The 21,028-nt window shown below is 39.5% G+C and overlaps 1 protein-coding gene across 1 annotated transcript in view; it reads left to right on the plus strand.

The window, feature by feature from the left end:
• Nucleotides 1–21,028, plus strand: part of LOC140210475 (dynein axonemal heavy chain 5-like) — a 202,452-nt gene that overhangs the window by 19,426 nt on the left and 161,998 nt on the right. The window contains exons 7-14 of the mRNA XM_072279452.1: nt 1,099–1,275; nt 5,914–6,027; nt 6,142–6,249; nt 10,883–11,005; nt 12,550–12,765; nt 13,272–13,379; nt 15,231–15,316; nt 16,428–16,749. Of these exons, the coding sequence (XP_072135553.1) occupies nt 1,099–1,275; nt 5,914–6,027; nt 6,142–6,249; nt 10,883–11,005; nt 12,550–12,765; nt 13,272–13,379; nt 15,231–15,316; nt 16,428–16,749 (1,254 nt within the window). The remainder of the gene's footprint in view (nt 1–1,098; nt 1,276–5,913; nt 6,028–6,141; nt 6,250–10,882; nt 11,006–12,549; nt 12,766–13,271; nt 13,380–15,230; nt 15,317–16,427; nt 16,750–21,028) is intronic.

The following is a 21,028-nucleotide window of genomic DNA, read 5'->3' on the forward strand; positions in this document are numbered from 1 at the left end:
CACATTCACAGAGAACAAAAATGAGCTGAGGAATAATTGCAGGACCGTGATGAAATATCTGTGAACCAACTAGATGAACAGTCACAGAAGCTGTTAGTTCAAAGAAGAAGTCTTTTGGAAGAATTAAGACAAGCAAGATCCAAAGTCTTTTGGACTTTCCAGCTATTCCCAAATCTTCTCCTGTTAGTATGCTTTATCCCATGTCTAAGCACTTAGCATTTAGTTTAATTTTTTTTTCATTTTCTTTGTTAATTTCTTTGGGATCTGGGTATTACTGGTAAGGCAAGAATCTATTGACCATCCCTGAATGCTCTTGAGAAGGTGATGGTAAAACCCCTTCTTGAACCATTGTAATCCTCCCTGTGATGGCGCTCCCACGGTGCTCTGGGAAGGGTGTTTCAGGACCATAAGGTTGTAAGTTTAGGAGATGCTGTGAGAGTGGCTGAGGTGAGCAACTGCAGTGCACTTTGTAGATGGTACATTGACATTGACATTGTGGACTGGTGATGTAGGATAAGGTGGATGAGATGGCAATCAAACAAGTTGTTTTTTTTCTGGACACTGTAGTGATGCTTGAGAATCATCCAAGTTGCTCTCTTCCAGGCAAGTGGAAAGCATTTAATCATGCTTTGAGTTGCGTCTTATAAATGGAGGAAAGGTTTTGGAAATTAAGGAGGGGAGTCAGATACAGTAGGATACGCAGCCACTGACCTGTTGTTGTAGCCAATATTATTTGGCTGGTCCAGATGAGATTCTGACATTGATGAGCCAAAAATGTTGGTGGTAGCAACATTGATGATAGTAATACCACTGAGTGTCAAAGATAGGTGGTTAAGAGTTAGGAAGATTTCGGCTGGGCAAATGGAACACTATGCAAAATTGCATTGATGTATGATAAATCTAATTGGTTTATCAATGATTGTTAATTAAGAATTCTAAATAAATGCAATAAAATATACAGCACCAATTTGGCAATCCTTTATTGTCTGCTGAGAGCTAATCTGTAATAAATATTGAAATGCCACTCTCAGTAGCCAGTGCCAAAGCACTTTTTATGCTTGATACAACATTCCTCTGCTTCTGATCTTTTCCTCTAAGATGCTGACAGAGAGCGAGCAGGTGCGGAAGGAAGCAGATGATGCTGGGCCACGGGTGGAGCTGGAACACTGGAAAAACTGCCTGACCGGATTCAATTGTTTGACTCAGGAGATCCAGCGAGCAGATGTCAAAATCATTCTTGGCATTATCACAGCTGCTAAATCAAAGCTGTTGAAGGTTTGAAGAAATACATTGATTGAAGCTTATAGTTTCTTAACAACTATTAAAGTCCATGCTGAACTCCCCCCTCACAAAAATGATAAAATTTTGTAGCCTGGAATTTCTAAGAAGGGTACAACCGATCTTTATCTTTACTTCAATGGAGAAGTGGCAGATGTGATTTGTTGATGTACTGCCTCCTACACTTCTGTCAATCTGCCAATGTTATGATGGAAGATTGGAAGAAGTTCAGAAATCCTACCTCAGTCAATTATTGCAATAGAGATATCTTGTAAAAAGAAAGCAGAAAATGCTGGAAACACTCAATAGGTCAAACAGTGTCGATGGAAAGAAAATCAATTTTTGATGAAGCATCTTTGACTGAAAGCTCTGTTTCTCTTTCCACTCATGCTACCTGATTTGTTGTGTGTTTCCAGCAATTTTTTTTCAGATTTTTTGCAACTATAGCTTTTTATTTTTTGTGCTTCATCAAAGAGTTTTTATATTGACGTACAGAAGCCTTAGAATGTATAGCATTTGGTAGTTCTGGGCCTATATTTACTGGAGTTTAGAAGAATGACAAGAGATCTAATTTCAATTTTACGAAACTTTTTGAATATTGAAAAGCCTAGATAGAGTGGAATGGAGAGGATTTTTCCTTTGATAGGGGAGTCTAGGACAAGAGGGCACAGTCTCAGAATAGAAAGGCCTCCCTTTAGAACAGAGATGAAGGGGGATTTATTTAGCGAGAGGGTGGTGAATCTGTGGAGTTCGTTGCCACAGATGACTATGGAGGCCAAGTCATTAGGTATATTTAAAGCGGAGGTTCATAGATTTTTAATTAGTAAGGGCATCAAAGGTTATGGGAAAAAGGCAGGAGAATGGGGTTGAAAGGGATAATAAATCAGGAATGACAGAGCAGAGTCTATGGGCTGAATGGCTAATTCTGCTCCTATGCCTTAAGTTCTTAAACCCATATTTCTTGCACTCATCGTGGAAGAAGGTTATTTGGCCTATGGTGGCACCCAAGGGAGCAATCCTTTTAGTTCCATTCCTACTTGCCCATCAATTATTCTTTATTTTTGCCATCAAGACACTAAGTGCTAACTTAGAGAAGCAAATTAACCTATTAGTATTTGATTGAGACGTGAGAATAAACCAAAATACTCAGTGAAAGCCCACGTGGTACTGGGTAGGATGTATTAACTCTGCACAGGCAGTACTAAAGCAGGGTCAAGTCCAGGTCTTTGGAGCTATGAGACAAGCACAGACTACTATGTCAGGTTCTGTCTCCATTTGTTTATTTTGTTTTCTCATTGTGAAGTAATTTCTTTGTTAGTCATTTCCAGCAGAATTTACTCACTTGGATCTCAAACAGTTAAAGCTATTATTGTCACTGTGGTTCCTTGACAAGAGCAACTGATGATTTTTCCAAAACCATGCAAGCAGTGAATTTCCATAAGACCCCAAGATCATAAGAGATAGGAGTAGAATTAGGCCATTAATCCCATCGAATCTCTGCCACCAGTTTCCCTCTGAATCTCATTTTCCTGCCTTCTCCTGTAACCTTTCACGCTCTGATTAATCAAGAACCAATCAATCTCTGTCTTAGATATACCCAATGACCTGGCCTCCACAGCCACCTGTGGCAACGACTTCCACGGATTCACCACCCTCTGGCCAAAAAAAAAATCCTACTCATCTGCATTCTAATTGGACATTCCTCTTTCCTGAGGCTGTGCCCTCAGGTTCTAGACTCCCCCACTATAGAAAACATCTTTTCCACATCCACTATCTGGGCCTTTCAACATTTGATAGATTTCAATGAGATTCCGCCATCATTCTTCTAAATTCTAGCAAGTATAGGCCCAGAGCCATCAAATGCTCCTCATATGAAAACCCTTTCAACCCTGGAATAGTTTTCGTTAACCTTCAGGGAATCCTGCACGAGGATTAAGTCCCTTTGCACCTTGGATTTTTAAATTTTCTCTCCATTTAGAAGATAGTCTATGTTTTTATTTCTTCAACCAAAGTGCATGATCATGCATTTCCCAACACTGTATTTCATCTGTCACTTCTTTGCCCATTCTCCTGCAGCTTCCCTACTTCCTCAGAACTACCTGACCCCCCCGCCCCCCACTGATCTTTATATCATCCACAAACCTGGCCACAAAGTCATCAATTCCATCATCCAAATCATTGACATATAACAGAAAAGGAAGTGGTCCCAACACCAACCCCTGCGGAACATCACTAGTCACTGCCAGCCAATCAGAAAAGGCTCCCTTTATTTCCATTCCTTGCCCCCTACTAATGAGCCAATCTTTTATCCATGCTAGTATCTTTCTTGTAATACCATGGGCTCTATCACGGTTTCTTATCTTGTTAAGCAGCCTCATGTGTGGATCCTCTCCAACATTTTCCCAACCATTGAGGTCTGGATAACTGACCTATAGTTTCTTTTCTTTTGCCTCCCTCCCTCCTTGAAGAGTGGAGTGACATTTTCAGTTTTCCAGTCCTCTGAAACCATGCTAGAATCTAGTGATTCTTGAAAGATCATTACAAATGCATCCACAATCTCCCCCACCCCTCTTTCAGAATCCTGGGGTGTAATCCATCTGGTCCAGGAGACTTATCTACTTTCAGACTTTTCAGCTTCCCAAGCACCTACTCCCTAGTAATAGCAATTGCACTCACTAGTTGTTTTTGGCTTCCCTTCTCAATCACGGTTGCATCATCCTGCCTTTAGAATACTTCCTTTGAATGTATCTAACTTGTGCCTTTCAAATTGCCCCCAGAAACTCCAGCCATTGCTATTGTACTTTCATCCTGACTAGTGTCCCCTTCCAATCAACCTTGGCCAGCTCTTCTTTCATGCCTCTATAATTCCACTTACTTCATTGCCATACTGATACATCTTTAGCTTCCCCTCTCAAATTGCAGGGCGAAGTCTACCACATTAAGATCACAGTAGGAGACTAAGGTCCCTTAACATCTGCCGGACGATGCTGAGGATGTTCTACGAGTCTGTGGTGGCCAGTGCTATCATGTTTGCTGTTGTGTGCTGGGGCAGCAGGCTGAGGGTAGCAGACACCAACAGAATCAACAAACTCATTCGTAAGGCCAGTGATGTTGTGGGGATGGAACTGGACTCTCTGACTGTGGTGTCTGAAAAGAGGATGCTGTCCAAGTTGCATGCCATCTTGGACAATGTCTCCCATCCACTACATAATGCACTGGTTGGGCACAGGAGTACATTCAGCCAGAGACTCATTCCACCGAGCTGCAAAACAGAGCATCATAGGAAGTCATTCCTGCCTGTGGCCATCAAACTTTACAACTCCTCCCTTGGAGGGTCAGACACCCTGAGCCAATAGGCTGGTCCTGGACTTATTTCCTGGCACAATTTACATATTACTATTTAACTATTTATGGTTTTATTACTATTTATTATTTATGGTGCAACTGTAACGAAAACCAATTTCCCCGGGATCAATAAAGTATGACTATGACTATGACTATGTATCCAAAGGGTTCCTTTATCTTCAGCTCCCTAATTAAATCTGGTTCATTACACAACACCCAATCCAGAACAGCCTTTCCCCTTGTGGGCTCAACCACAAGCTGCTCTAAAAACCCATCTCATAGGCATTCTACAAGTTCTGTCTCTTGGGATCCAGCACCAACCTGATTTTCCCAATGTAACTGCTTATTGAAATCTCACAACTATCGTAACATTGCCCTTTTGACATGCGTTTTCTATTTCCTGTTGTAGTTTATAGCCCACATCCTGGATATTGTTCAGAGGCCTGTATATAACTTCCATCAGGATCTTTTACCCTTGCAGTTTTTTAACTCTACCTACGAGGATTCTGTATCTTGTGATCCTGTGTCATTTGATTTCATTTTTTACCAGTGGACCCATGCTACCCCTTCTGCCTTCCGGCCTGTCTTTTTGATACAATTTGTATACTTGAATGTTAAAGCTCTAACTATGATCTTCTTTCAGGATGCCCTCAATGTAATACCTACCAATCTCTAACTGTGCTGCAAGATTATTTACCTTAATCTGCATACTGTGTACATTCAAATATAACACCTTCAGTCCTGTATTCATCATCCATTTTGATTTTGCCTTCATGTTACACTGCATGCCTTATGCCTTATGCCCTATGCCCAACGCCGGCCCCCTAGGCCTGAGTTGATGTAGTAGTACACTGCAACTTGTCCCACAGACTACAATTTTGCTCTGTTATCTGCCTGTCCTTCCTGAGAGTCTCTCTACACTGTGCATCAAGTTGTATACCAACTGCCCCACCATAAGTCCTATCACTCTGATTCCCATCCCTCTACCAATTTAGGTTTTTCCAATTTTCTTGGAGCTGTTACCACTTCTCAAATATTTCTTCATCCAAAGTGCATTGGGAATTAATTTCTCCCACAGTACTTGTGACTGATCAGAAGCAGTTGGCTCTGATGAATATCCCAGTAGTAATTGGATGCTTGGAGGTGGTGCTTTAAAGTTTTACTTGAATGCTGTTGTTCATAGACATTTATAGCATACAACAAATTTTGGTCTGCTCCTTGACTTGAGTTGTGCTTTTTATACAACATATGGATGAATTGTTCAGGAAACCATTTTAATTTCCTGTGCAGACGTGGAAAGAATTGGATAAACGGATTACAAATGTATCTAATGAAGCCAAAGATAATGTGAAATATCTCTACACACTGGAGCGATTTTGTGACCCTCTTTACAACAATGACCCTGTAAGTCTGTATTATTTTAGTGTGTTATTGGTGTTCTGAGAGCTCTATTTAAATCAGAAGTGAAATATTGATAGTCATTTCAGATTAATGTGTGCTATTTCCTCCTCTCCCCAGATAGAAATGCTTAATGTCCTTCCAGGTCTCCTGAATGCTGTTAGAATGATACATGCAATTTCCATGTACTACAACACATCTGAAAAAGTGACTTCACTGTTTACCAAGGTAAGAATATTTTCTGTAAGCAAACACTGCTGTTTTCTACAATAAAACCACTGGAATCATCTTCATTTCAAATAATTTAGTCTAATTTCTGCAAGATAAATGGCTTTCAATCCAACACAAGAAAAAATATCAGCAAACACAGCAGATGGTACCTTAAAATAGAAAAAAAATCAAAAGCAGAAAGAAGTTATAGGGTCAGTTAGCTCCATGACAGGCACAGCCCTTGCCACCGTTGAGAACATCGAGGTGCTGCAAGGAGGAGACAATCATCATTAAGGACCGTCACCATCTGGGACATGTGCTCTTCTCATTACTACCAGTGGGGTGACGGTACATGACCCCTGAAAATCCACACTCAACATTTTAGGAGCAGCTTCTTCCTCTCCACCATCATATTTATGAACAGTCCATGAATTCATGAACACAACCTCGTTATTGCTCTCTTGTACCATTAATTTATTTTTTTATTGTAACAACAGTTTTTTATGTCTTGCACTGCACTACTGCCACAAAACAACAGGTTTCACAACATATGTCAATGATAACATACCTGGTTTTGTTTCTGATTCTCATTCTGAAAGCAAAACATCCTTCGAAGTTAATCTTCAATCAGTATATGACGCATGGGAAGAAGAAAAATTACTGCTATCTCAGTAAAGAATAGATTTGACATGAAGCTAACTGACAATGCTAATTGTATGTGGAATCACTGAAAAGTACAGCACAGGAAGAGCCTATTTTACCCATTATGCCCATAGCAGCTCTTTGAATTGCATCCATTCTGCAAAACTTTCTCCAAAAGCTTACAAATGTTTCCTTTTCAAGACCAATCCAATTCCTTTCTGAAACAGAATTAAAAAAACTTGCATTTATATGCAGCTGCAAGAAAAAGTTTGTGAACCCTTTGCAATTACGTTGTTTTCTGCTTAATTACTCATAAAATGTGGTCTGATCTTCATCTAAGTCACAATAATGGACAAACAGAATCTACCTAAATTAATAACAGTATTGTACTTTTTGTCAATACTGAGTACACCATTTAAACAGTCACCGTCTAGCTTCAAAAAAGTATGTGTATCCTTGTAATTAATAACTGGTAGCACCTCCTTTAGTAGCAATAACCTCCACCAAACATTTCCTGTAGCTGCTGATCAGACTTGCACAATGGCGAGGAGGAATTTTAGACCCTTCCTCCATCCAAATCTGTTTCAGTTCATCAATGTTTCTAGGATACCTTGCATGAACAGTCCTCTTCAGGTTATGTCACAACATCAGCTGGGGTAAGGTCTGGACTCTGACTTGGCCATTCCAAAACACATATTTTCTTCTTTTTAAACCATTCTGTTTACTCTTGTGGTTCGAATCATTGGCTTGTTGCATCATCCAACTTCTACTAAACTTCAGGTGACAGACCGCAGCCCTGACATTCTCCTGTAAAATGTCTCAATACAATTTTGAATTCATTGTTTCCTCAATGATTGCAAAGCTGTCCAGGCTCTGAGCAAGCAAAGCAGCTCCAAACCTTCCACCATGCTTCACAGTTGGGATGAGGTTTTGGCGTTGGTGTGCAGTGCCCTTTTTCCTCTAAACATAGTGGTGTGCATTTCTGCCAAAAAGTTCAACTTTTGTCTCTTCTGTCCACAGAACACTGTCCCAGAAGTGTTCTGGAACATCGTCCCAGAAGTGTTCTGGAACATCCAGGTGGTCTTTTGCAAACTTAAGATGTTTAGCAATGTTTTTTTTGGAGAGCAGTGGTTTCCTCCATAGTGTCCTTCCATGAACAACATTCTTGTGCAGTATTTTTCTTATAGTGGACACATAGACAGAAACTTTAGCAAGTTCTAGAGATGTTTGCAGGTCTTTTGCTGTTATGCTTGGGTTCTTTTTCACCTCTTTCATCATTGCATGTTGTGCTCTTGGTGTGATTTTTGCAGGATACCCACTCCTAGGGAGAGTAGCAACAGTGCTGAATTTCCTCCATTTGTAGACATTTTCTCTTACTGTGGACTGATGAACACTCAAGTCTTTAAAAAAATTTTGTAGCTGTTTCCAGCTTCATGCATCTCTACAATTCTTCTTCTAATGTTCTCTGAAAGTTTTTTCGATTGAAGCATGGTGCACATCAACAGAACTTTCTTGAGAAGAGCAGGCTCTGTCAGTAACCTGACTTTGTGTTTTTTTTTAAATAGGGCAGAGTGCCCCTACAACTCACAACTCCAATTTCATCTCATTGATTGGAACACCTGACTCCAAATAGCTTTTGTAGAAGGCATTACCCCAGGGGTTCACATACTTTCTTGAACTGAGACTATGATGGTTTATATGGTGTACTCATTATTGATGAGAAGACGTATAATTGTTTGTGTGTTATCAGTTTAGACAGATTGAGTTTAAAAGTTCAAAGTAAGATTCAAAGTAAGATTTATTATCAGAGTACATACATGTCACTACAAACAACCCTAAGATTCTTTTTCAGTGAACATACTTAGCAAATGTATAGAGCAGTAACTGTAAACAAGATCTATAAACTGTAAACAAACTGTGTAAATGCAGGTAATCAATAAATAATGAGCATGAAATAACAAGATAAAAGAGTCCTTAAATTAGTGTAGCTACCCCGTTTTGTTCAAGAGCCTCGTGGTTGAGGGGTAGGTACTGTTCTTGAACCTGGTGGTGCGAGTCCTGAGACACCTGTACTTTCTACCTGATGGCAGCAGCAAAAAAGAGCATGGCCTGGGTGGTGAGGACCTTTGATGATGGATGCTGCTTTCCTATGGCAACGGTTCATGTAGATGTGCTCAGTGGTGGTGTTTGTCTATTATTGTGACTTAGATGATCAGACCATATTTTATGAGTAATTAATGCAGAAAACAAGGTAATTACAAAGGGGTCACAAACTTTTTCTTACAACTGTGGTTCTTTCCACAGTCTCAGAATATCCTGAAGCACTTTACACCCAGCAGAGTGTAATCACTGTTGTAATGTAAGAAATGCAGCAAACTTTTAAATAATGCAATTTATCATGAAGAACAATCTTATAAGGATCAAATAGTCTATTGTGGTCCAATTGATTGTTAGGTATATTTTGGCTGATACACCAAGAACAACTCCCTTAATCTTCTTCAAAATAGATCCATGGGCTCTTTTACATTGACCTGAGATTAAAAACCTTGCTTTGATGTCTCACTTACTCCCTCAGTTTAAATACTAGACAATTACCACTGATTATGTTTTGAACTCTCTTTGTATCAATGCATTCCCGGTCATAACACTTTACTGTATGGAAGCAATTCTCAACTTCCCTTTGATTCTTTTATCAATTATCCCTGTCCCCAGGCTCGCAGTGGATGCATTTTATCTTTTATTTCCCTGTCACAACCCTTCCCAATTTTGACAGGTCAACTAAACATTGCATTAACTTTCTTTAAAAAAAACATTTCTTGGTTTAAAAAAAGTCAAACCTTCATGATGTCATTGGTTATCTTGATAAATTTTGCTGTAATAATAATGCTAGTGCTCACTGCTCCGGTAAATCAGGCAGCAACTCCTGAGATATGCACACGTGTGGTTAATAATTTAGAAGTTTTCAGACAAAGCTCGTTCCTCCACATGATGTGCTGTTACAATCCTCCCTAACAGTCTCAGCATTGAAATAATTGCAATCACAGGAACTTGCTCACTGCACAAAAAATGGCTGCAAACATAATGGATGGCAGATTAAAGGATGTAAACTATGAATACTGCTGAACAATTGTCCTGCCCTTGGACATTTATGTTACATATTCAAAGATAGAAAGTATATTTATTATCAAAGTATGTATGCAGTATACAACCCCTAAATTTGTCTTCCCAACAGACTGTCATGAAACGAAGAAGAACCATGGAACCAATCAAAACATCAAACACAAACCGCCCGACACACATAAAAATAAATCACGCAAGTAGTAGAAAAAAGATTGAAAACATAGAATATAAAACACAAAAGGCATATTTCATTACAATTCAGCTCAGTGACCATTATCTGCAGGCCGCCTGATTCAATTATCGCTCAATGGTAGTAACAGGAAACTGAACTCATTGCATTCTCTCAGATAAAAATCAGTATTGGAGATTTTAAAAAGAAAGTTAAAAATAGTATGTGTTTTTTATGTTACTTAGTTCTACCTTTTTTCATCTAATCTATATATCCTGGAGTATGATTTCTAGACAGGATTTAAATCTGGTTTACATTTCCAGTTTTGCACTCTAGTTCAATGAGACCCCAGTCTGACTGAGTGAAGAGTCTTGCTGTGTCTTGTATTGCTTATGTTCTTCATAGATCTGCTGTAAAGGAGAGAAAGTCAGCAATGATGCCCAGAGGAGGGAATTCCCTACACAAAAGCCAGACAGATCTTTGTGGCTGACTGTGTTTGAAGGGGATATTGAGCAGTATTCTTTCAAAACTGATCACATAGTCAGAGCCTGTAATTTTTGTAGTTTCTAAGAGACTTAAATACTATCTAACACTTTATGGAATTTTATTTTGAAGGTTAAGGGACAGGTTATTTCAGGTGAAGAGCCATCTCTCATCCATCTTAAAGATTGATTTAAAATTAGATTTAGAGTAATGAGTTTTTAAATATTATTATTTCAGATCACAAACCAGATGATAACTGCATGTAAGGCATACATTACCAATGACAGAACTGTTACAATATGGGATTTGTCTCCAAGCATAATAGTTGGCAAGTTGATGGCCTGTATTAGGCTTAATCAGGTAATGGATAGATTGTGGTTTGAAAATATTTGCTGTACAGTATTATGCTTCACCCTCAGACGTTGCAAGTGGAAAAACGTGTCTGCTTCATTACTCTGATTGTATGAATGTCTTCTGGGAGATCCACAGAATCAGCAGGAATTGACTATAAATGGGAGCCTGTGAGAACAGGTGGCTATAGTTAAAGAAGTCTACTTCTATGGCTGTAGCTATCAATGAAAAGGGATTTTATTTATTTCCCATGCATTTAAATAACAGATGATAATTTACGCAAGTAAGAGGCTATGTTTTCCAAATGTAGGATGAGAGAAGTGGAATTCAGATGTACTGTTCTTACACTATTATGTCTAAATAGCTTGGACATTTCCAATTTGCCTATGAATTCCACTTCTTGGTGAGTTTTTGAAAATAGTTAAAAGTTTACAATGTTAAAATATTACAACGTAACAATGTTACAATGTAAAAAGTTATATAAAAAGGAAAGCTTACAACGATAAACTTTGAATAATTCCCCTTTCCTATTTAGAAGCTGAATTGCATTATCCTGTACTGTATGAACGCTTTCTCCTTTTGTAGTTTCCCAGTCACAAGGGATGCATTATATGATAGAAAGGAAACTGTAGCAGGTTGCTTCAGTGGACACCACTTAGTCTGAAGTTCAGTTTACTTGAAATAAATAATCAATGTAAGTAGTAACTTTGCATTAATGTAGCAATTATTCCAAGCTTAGAATATCTCAAAGTGAATTACGGATCAATTTACTTAAACCTTTCACATAGTAAAAGGAAGGAAAGGTATGTCGCATCCGGAGTTTCTCCGCTTAGCGGACGATTTCCCTCCACGCCTCTCTGACGTAATGGGGAACCACGTACGAGGCAAGTTACAGCAGTGGTTTGCCACTGATTTCTGCCAGGTGAGTTTACAAAGAGATTACCAGCTCGTAACCCAGCATGGATGGAAAGCGTGCAGGGGAGCCGGCTGGATTTGAACTCTGGACCTTTCATCCCAAAGTCCGACGCTGATGCCACTACGCCACCAGCCGGGTCTTTCACGTAGTACATAATGATATGCTGCTGTGGCACCATTTTGCTACAGTAACTATAAATTGCCAGCACTGATAAAATAATGCAAAAATACTTCAGGTATAATTTATTTTTCTTTTTAAGGCCAACAAATGCTTATGAGCCTATACCTATAGTGAGTTTGAGTAGGTAACTGGGGAAAAAACATAAATAACTTCTTAAACAATCTTTCATTGCACCTTGGATTGTTTCTTGTATGCTTTAAACTGTAAATCAGCAGTCTATCTAGGGGAGCATGCAAGCCACTGATGTATCTGCACCATACATAGCTCTCAACCTGTGTTATGGTGGAAAAATCATCAGGGCATTGATTCATGTTCAGCTTTCACAATTAAAGCAGGTTGTTGGGGAGTAAAGCACCATGTATAATAACCTAGATTTTTAATGAAATTAGACTGAAATGAATAACAATAAAGCTTCCCACATTAATATGAACTGTTATTCTTTTTTCATAAATCTTAGGAATACCAGTACTGTTATAGTGCTACCAAACAAAAAATGAAGGAGCATCAGAAGGAAAAGCCCTTTGAATTCAGTGAAATCTGCATTTTTGGAAAGTTTGATGCATTTGAGAGGCGGCTAAGAAAGATTATTAAGATGATTGAGGCCATTAAAGTATATTCCAGCCTGGAAGAATCCACTATTGAGGGAATTGAAAAGATAGCAAGCAAATACCAGGTTAGAAATGCAGATATCTTATTGTGCGAAAAGCGAAGGAATTTTTATTTCATTGAAATTCCATCTGCATTTGATTTATGCCTCATTGTGACATAATTGTTCAAATATTTTGAAGAGGAGTGGGAGATGATTCTCAATCAATGCGAGCCTATCTGGAATTCATAATAGTATGTGAGAATACTGGATGTGAAGGTGTATTGTGAATCACCTAAGAAGCAGCCTCTGTTGATTCAGACTTAGTTACCTTGAAATTTATCTTGGCTGGTAACTCTAATTGCACTCTAGACACAGTCAGTACAATTTATTGAAGTTGACAGAACTAAGCTAAAATACGCTGCATGTACTGTGCAGCACACTTAACACTATAAACCTGAATTTCCTGGCGTATTATGTTTTGCATCTTATTGTAAGTATATGTGCTAAAATTTAGTTGGAGACATTAGATTTATGTTCACTTTTATAAGGGACAGTTTATCAGTTCATTTACTGTTTAACATAAATTTCAGGTAATTGTATCTGGAATGAAAAAACGAGATTACAATCTGCTTGACCATAAAAAGGCTACCTTTGATATGGATTATGAGAATTTCACCACACAAATCAATGATTTGCAGGTCTGTATTCATTTAATGATTTGAATGAAAGAATCTGGATTTGTTTTATTTGACATTATTTGTAAGTCAGTGCACACAATAAATGTTTGCTAAATAGTTCCCTATTTACCTTTTGAACTATACTTTGAACTTTTCCAGTCTAATATATTCTATCTGATGTTTGCTGGACTCATCATGGGAGATGATTTTCCTAGAGGATCAATTCTGCTCCATACAAAATTAAAATGTTACATTTTCCTCTACTGTCAAGATGAAGCCACAATCAGGTTGGAGGAACACCACCTTAAATTCTGTCTGGGTAGCCTCCAAGCTGATGGCATGAATATTGACTTCTCTAACTTCTGTTAATGCCCCTCCTCCTGTTCTTACCCCATCCCTTATCTATCTATCTATATGTCTATTTATTTATTTACTTATTTATTTATCTATCATTTTTTCCTTTCTTTCCTCTCTCTGTCCCTCTCACAATAACTCCTTGCCTGCTCCCCATCTTCCTTTGGTGCTCCCCTCCCACTTTCTTTCTCCCTAGGCCTCCCATCCCATGATCCTCTCCCTTCTCCAGCTCTGTATCCCTTTTGCCAATCAACTTTCCAGCTCTTGGCTCTATCCCTCCCCCTCCTGTCTTCTCCTATCATTTTGGATCTCCCTGTCCCCCTCCCACTTTCAAATCTCTTACTATCTCTTCTTTCAGTTAGTCCTGATGAAGAGTCTCAGCCCGAAACGTCGACTGTGCTTCTTCCTATGGATGCTGTCTGGCTTGCTGCGTTCACCAGCATTTTGTGTGTGTTGCTTGAATTTCCAGCATCTGCAGATTTCCTCGTGTTACATTGATGTATTAGGATTTCATTGGGGTTCACACTGAGACGTGCAATTTTGTTTTAATTTGGCTTTACCACTGTCCTGGTCATCATAAGAGTTAGAAGCAAGTGGAGGCCATTTGGCCCTTCATTCTGATCTTGCCATTCGACAAGATCCTGGTTGATCTCTTACCTTGGTGCTACTGTTCTGCAGTAACTCTGCATTCCTTGATTTCCAATTGAAGCAAAAAAATCTCGTCATTAGGTATCTCAGGTGGGAAAGGCCTTTTGTTGAGAAAATGAATTTGTTTGTTACAAACAAAATGGTGCCTAGAGCCAATACCACTATCAATAAAAACAGGAATATTCAGCCTCACTGAATATAAGAAAACTTCTTTGGCAGAGGACTCTCCTATAAAATAATCTTATCTAGTTTTCCTCTATTAATGTGAGTAGATGATTGGGAAAGTACCTTTCTAGATACTTGCTGTACCAAACCTGATCTTTTAATTTTGACTACATCCTGATTATCCATTGTACTTAGCCAGAAACACAGGACAAACATTAAACCAGCACTCCTAGCAAATTCAAAGCTATCAGACAGAGAAGGCTTGAATTCTATCAGTTTGGCTCACAGAAATGAAAGCTTTGTGTAATATCCTCCTGCAACTTTATTTTGAATTTGATCATTTCAGTCCCTTAGCTCTTTGTGTAGGCAATAAGTTACCTGTGTGTATTAATGTGCGATCATTTACTGTACATACAATTTTGAGTTTTTATTCAAGATAGTTTTCTTGGATTTGGAAACTCTAATACCCTGAGAAAGTCTTTCAAAACTCAAGATAATTTCAGAAAACCTATGGATTCTGCCCAAGAATCAGCCTAATATATGCTATATTAATCCAAATAAGTGGCATTAATAAAAGGATGGGGTGAATCTCTTTTTTGCCACTTGCATAGGAATTATGATTATGTGTGATTTGAAAATTCAAAAAGAAATAAAACAAATGTAAGAGTGTCTATTATAGCTGCATGTCTATATTTACTTTGACAGGCTGAAATCACACAGTTTATGAACATGACTTTTGACAGCATCTCGAGCACTCCAAGGGCCTTGTCACTGTTAGAGAAGTTTGAGAGGTAAGTTTGTGTTGTTATCACACATGTCCAGATGGCTTTGATGTATCTGTATGTTTACCAGTTCCTTAATAATTGCTGCCAGTATAACTCTGGATTTGTAATTCTGGAAATTGGTTTGATAATGTGAGCTTAAGGACCATATTACAAATATTTTTGTTGACACTGATTCCAATGTGGTGTTTGACTAGATCCATGTTGGAATACTTTAATTACCCGGTGTCTCACTCAGCTGCACTTTGCTGTAGTCTGTACTGGCACAATTTCACTAAGGCCACACATGCAAAATATTGGAGGAACTCAGCAGGCCAGGCAGCATCTATGGAAGTGAATAGATAGTTGACATTTTGGGCTGAGACCCTTCTTCAGGACTGAGAAGGAAAGGGGAAGATGTCAGAATAAAAATATGGATTGGAAGGGAAGGAGGCCAACTAGAAGGTGATAGGTGAAGCCAGGTAGATAAGAAAGGTCAAGGGCTAGAGAAGAAGGAATCTGTAGGAGAGGAGAGTGGACGATAGGAGAAAGGGAGGGAGGAGGGGATCCGGGGGAAGTAATAAGCATATGAGAAGAGGTAAAAGTGAGAGTTGGGAATAGAGGAAGAGGAGAGGGAGTTTGTTTACCAGAAGAAGAAATAGATGCCATCAGGTTGGAGACTACCCAGATGAAATATAAGATGTTCCTTCTGAGGGTGGCCTCATCTTGGTGCAAGAGATGGCTATGGAATGGTAATCGGAATTAAAATGTTTGGTTGCTGGGAAGTCCCGCTTGTGGTGGATGGTATAGAGGTGCTTGACGAAGTGGTCCCCCAATTTACAACGGGTCTCACCAGTCTACAGGAGGCTTTTCAGGAGATTGGTGGAAAGGGATGAATGGACAAGCGTATTATAGAGGGAGTGATCCCTGTGGAAAGCCGAGGGGGGGGGGGAGGTTGGTAAAGGTATATTTCTCTAACTTTGTTTTTTCTGTTGTGTGTCTCATCCATCAGATATTTTACCACTTTTGAATAAGTTTAAGTGATAACCAATTAAAGGAAAATGCCCTGATCTTATTGAACCCATCTAATTTTGATTGATGTTCATGTGAGCACATAACCATCAATGACATGTTTTTTCAGGCTTGGAATACCAGAACTGGGAATTGACAAACAGTTTCAGAAAATTCTCCATAGCTACAATAAAGATATCAACCAGGTATCCCAAATTTATACAAAGGAAAGCACTGACCCTCCAATTCCACGCAACTTTCCTCCAGTAGCTGGGAAAATCATATGGGCTCGCCAGCTCTTCAGACATATTCAAGAGCCCATGTCATTGCTTGAGAAGAGGCCTTGTATCCTGCAGAACGAAAATGCAAAGAGGATCATTCGCAGCTACAACAAAGTAGCCAGGATTTTGTTGGAATATGAAGTGCTTTATCACAGAGCTTGGATGCAACAGGTAGGCCATTGTAACACATTTATAGTGAGCTTTTTTCATACTTGCATGTACAGTATTTATTTTACCAACAAAAAGATAAAAGTCATATATCTGTGGTCATTAAAACAACTTGGGGCTGCATGCTAACATGCATGCAAACACATCTGTTGCATAACCTTGCACCCATCTAGAAATGTTCCTCTAAACTTCTGGCTTACACCTGCTAGTCTTAGCCATTAGAATCAGACTTAGTTTCAAGCTACCAGTGTAAGGAACTTAGTGAAGGCTTTGTTGGTTTGTGTGCAGTGCTGCGCATAGTGAAATTAATTTAGAACTAATTTGGCCATTGAAAATAGTGTACACATTTATTTCAGTGGTCAGAAAATTCAACGAGCATTTTAAGATCTCTGTCAGAATAGATTCTAGTTCTGTAAAGCTTTGGATCACAAATGATTTGGTAAACTGTACAATTTTATTCTATTGATAGAGTCCTCGAAACTCACAGCCTCAGACTCCTGTTCCACCTTTCCCCCCCTCTCCTCGTTATACTGCTATCTTCCCTCCCCCCTGATGCAGAGTATCAACACAAAATGTTGATAGTTCCTTCCCCACTCGCTGTACTTGAACCATATCCTCAAAATCTTTTAATCCATTTACCTGTCCACATACCTCTTAAGTAAATCGAATGTACCTGCCTCAACCATTCTATTTGGCAGCTGATTCCATATATTTGCCACCCACTGTGTAAACAGAGAAGTTGCCCATCAAGTTCTTAAACCTTTCACCTCTAGAGTCATGGTAGCATAGCTGTTAGCACTGTGCTATTACAGCTTGGAGTGTTGCGGAGTTCAGTGTTTAATTCTGGCACCGTTCTATAGGGAGTCTCTATACATCCCTCCCGTGAAATGTGTAAGTTTTGCCTGGGTGCTCCGGTTTCCTCCCACAGTCCAAAGATGTACTGGGTACATTAATTGGTCATTATAAGTTGTCCTGTGATTAGGTTAGGGTTAATTGGGGTTGTGGGGTGCTGAGGCAGCGTAGCTCGAAGGACGGAATCTGTGCTGTACCGTTAAATAAAATAAAAAAAATAAAATAAGTAACTTTAAAACTACATCCTCTAGTTTTTGATTCCCCAACCCTGGAGAAAAGACTCTCCATCCTATCTATGTCCCTTATGATTCTACCCCTGTGAGATCAGCCCTCATTCTCTTAAACTCTAAGGAATAAAGGCCCATCCTGTCTAACCTCTCTCTGTAACGAGTCTCTCAAGCCCTGACAACATCCTTGTAGATCATTTTTGCAGCCTTTCCGGTTTAGTCACATTTTTTCTAAAACAGCGTGACAAAAGCAACACCATATTCCAAGTGTAGCTTCACCAATGTCTTGTACAATCATAACATGATCTCCCAACTTCTACTGTATATTCAGTGCCGTAACTGATGAAGGCCAGCATGCCAAAAGCCACCTTTATAGTCATAGTCATAGTTATACTTTATTGATCCCGAGGGAAATTGGTTTTAGTTACAGTTGCACCATAAACAATTAAATAGTAATATGTAAATTATGCCAGGAAATAAGTCCAGGACCAGCCTATTGGCTCAGGGTGTCTGACCCTCCAGGGGAGGGGTTGTAAAGTTTGATGGCCACAGGCAGGAATGACTTCCTATGACGCTCTGTGCTGGAACTCGGTGGACTGACTCTCTGGCTGAATGTACTCCTGTGCCCAACCAGTACATTATGTAGTGGATGGGAGACATTGTCCAAGATGGCATGCAACTTGGACAGCATCCTCTTTTCAGACACCACCATCAGAGAGTCCAGTTCCATCCCCACAACATCACTGGCCTTAGAAATGAGTTTGTTGATTCTGTTGGTGCCTGTTCTGTTCCCTCAGCCTGCTGCCCCAGCAGACAACAGCAAACGTGATAGCACTGGCCACCACAGACTCGTAGAACATCCTCAGCATTGTCCAACAGATGTTAAAGGACCTCAGTCTCCTCAGGAAATAGAGACGGCTCTGACCCTTCTTGTAGACAGCCTCAGTGTTCTTTGACCAGTCCAGTTTATTGTCAATTCATATCCCCAGGTATTTGTACTCCTCCACCATGTCCACACTGACCTATCTACCTGTAACTCCACTTTAAGGGAACTATGCACCTGTACATCAAGGTCCCCCAGTTCTACAACAGTACCCACGGTCCTTCTGTTCAATGTAAAGGTCCTACTTTGATTTGTCCTTCTAAAATTTAACACTTTCCAGTTACCTGAATTTAATTCCATTTACTATTCCCCACTCCACCTACCCAGCCCATCAAGATCCTGCTCCAATTCTTTCCTCTTCATTATCTAAAGCAGCACCTATTTTAGTGTCATCTGCAAACTTACTAACTATTCTCATCTAAATCATTAATATAGGTGACAGAGAATGGGGCGGTATGATAGCATAGCTGTTAGTGTGATGCTCTTCATGCTACGCAGTGTCTTGGGTTCAGTTCTGACCCTGTCTGTAAGTAATTTGTATGTTCACCTCATGACTGCGTATGTTTATTCCAGGTACTCTGATTTCCTCCCATGTTTGAAAGGCATATGGTTAGTAGGTTAATCGGTTGCATGGGTGTAAAGGGGCAGTGAAGCCCGTTGGGCCGGCAGGGCCTGTTATTGCATTGTATCTCTGAATAAAATAAAATAACAATCTGCCCAGCACTAACTCATGGACCACACTACTAGTCACAGACCTCTGGTCGGAGAAACATTTTTCCACTATTACCCTTTGTTTCCTGTCATTCATCTAATTTTGTCTCCATTTTGCTGACTCTCAAAGATACCATAAAATCTAACCTTCCAGAGCAACCTACCATCCAGAACCCTTGTCAAAATCCTTATGAAAATCCATATATACAATATCTACCACCCTTCCTTCAACATTCCTTACCACTTGATCAAAACACTCAATCACATTTTTAAAAAAATTTCCCATGCAAGACACCCACGCTGGCCACTCCTAATTAACTCCTACCTTTCCAAATGTATATACCTTATCCCTCAGAATGCTTTCCTACCATGGATTTTGCGCCAATGGGTCTATAATTACTAACCCTTCCTAAGTAAAGGCACAACATTTGCCATCCTCCAGTCTTCTGGTACCTTCCCACTGGTAACGATGTTGCAAATATCTCAACGAGGGGTCCTAGAACAACTTCTCATAATATTCTTAGACAACCTTTATATGGGCCTGAAGATTTGACTACTATATGCTTCTTAACACGTGACTCTGAACTGGGTATGACTCTAAACTGCAACCGGTGATGAGGCTCTGATTGGGGACATTCAGAGCTTTGGGGAAAGTGGAGTTACCCCTTAGTCATTCATTGCTCCCAGGACTACTCTGACCCGGAACGGTAGCACCTGCAAGGGTTCCTGCTCAGGATTCGAGCCAAGGCCAATGGCAGGTTCAGTAACTGAACTTGTGACGGAGAAGGCGGATGAGCTATGACCTCAAATGACAATGGGTATAGTACAGGTGGATGAACATTTGGGAAGAGAATTGGCGATTTCTTTAGTTCGCCCAATGGTAGGCAATAGCAAACCACCGTTGCTAGATACTAGGTTTCCTAGAATCTATTTACTAAGAAAACCATGGTCAAACTCACAAAATGTATTGCACAATAACAGTGTCAAGAGGATCTTCAAGACAATTCTGAAGATGCTTCGCTTGGTAGGGTTGATTCTGGGCAGCAGGGGATCCCCAACCGTCATTAAGCTACGGCTCATAAAATTCAAGTAACACAAAAGAAAATTATTGCCATTTGGAATGTAAGAACCCTATATCAAGTAGGAAGATTGACCAATGTGATAAATGAAATGGAAAGACTAAAAATTAACATCATGGGAATTAGCAAAGTTCGTTGAATATAGGGGCTGGAACATGTCAGAATAGAAATAAAAAAACAATTTATTCTTGTGGAACATCCCATACTAATGGGGTAGGAATTCTTATGGATGAAAGCATGGCAAAAAGTGTTTTAGGACATTGAGCAATATCAGAAAGAGTGCTCCTTGTAAGTTTCAGAGGACAACCATTTGATTTAGCAATTATACAGGTATATGCACCAACAACAGATGGAACAAATGAGGATATACAAATGTTTGTAGATAAATTCTATGAAGAGCTTGAACAAGCAAAGAATGGATGCAAATCTCAAGATATTGTTATTGTCATGGGAGATCTAAATGCTAAAGTAGGACAACGTGCTGATGGAAATACCATAGGAAAATTTGGACTGGGGAAAGAAATGAAAGA

Source organism: Mobula birostris, chromosome 15 (assembly GCF_030028105.1).
Source record: "Mobula birostris isolate sMobBir1 chromosome 15, sMobBir1.hap1, whole genome shotgun sequence".
Lineage (NCBI taxonomy): Eukaryota > Metazoa > Chordata > Chondrichthyes > Myliobatiformes > Myliobatidae > Mobula > Mobula birostris.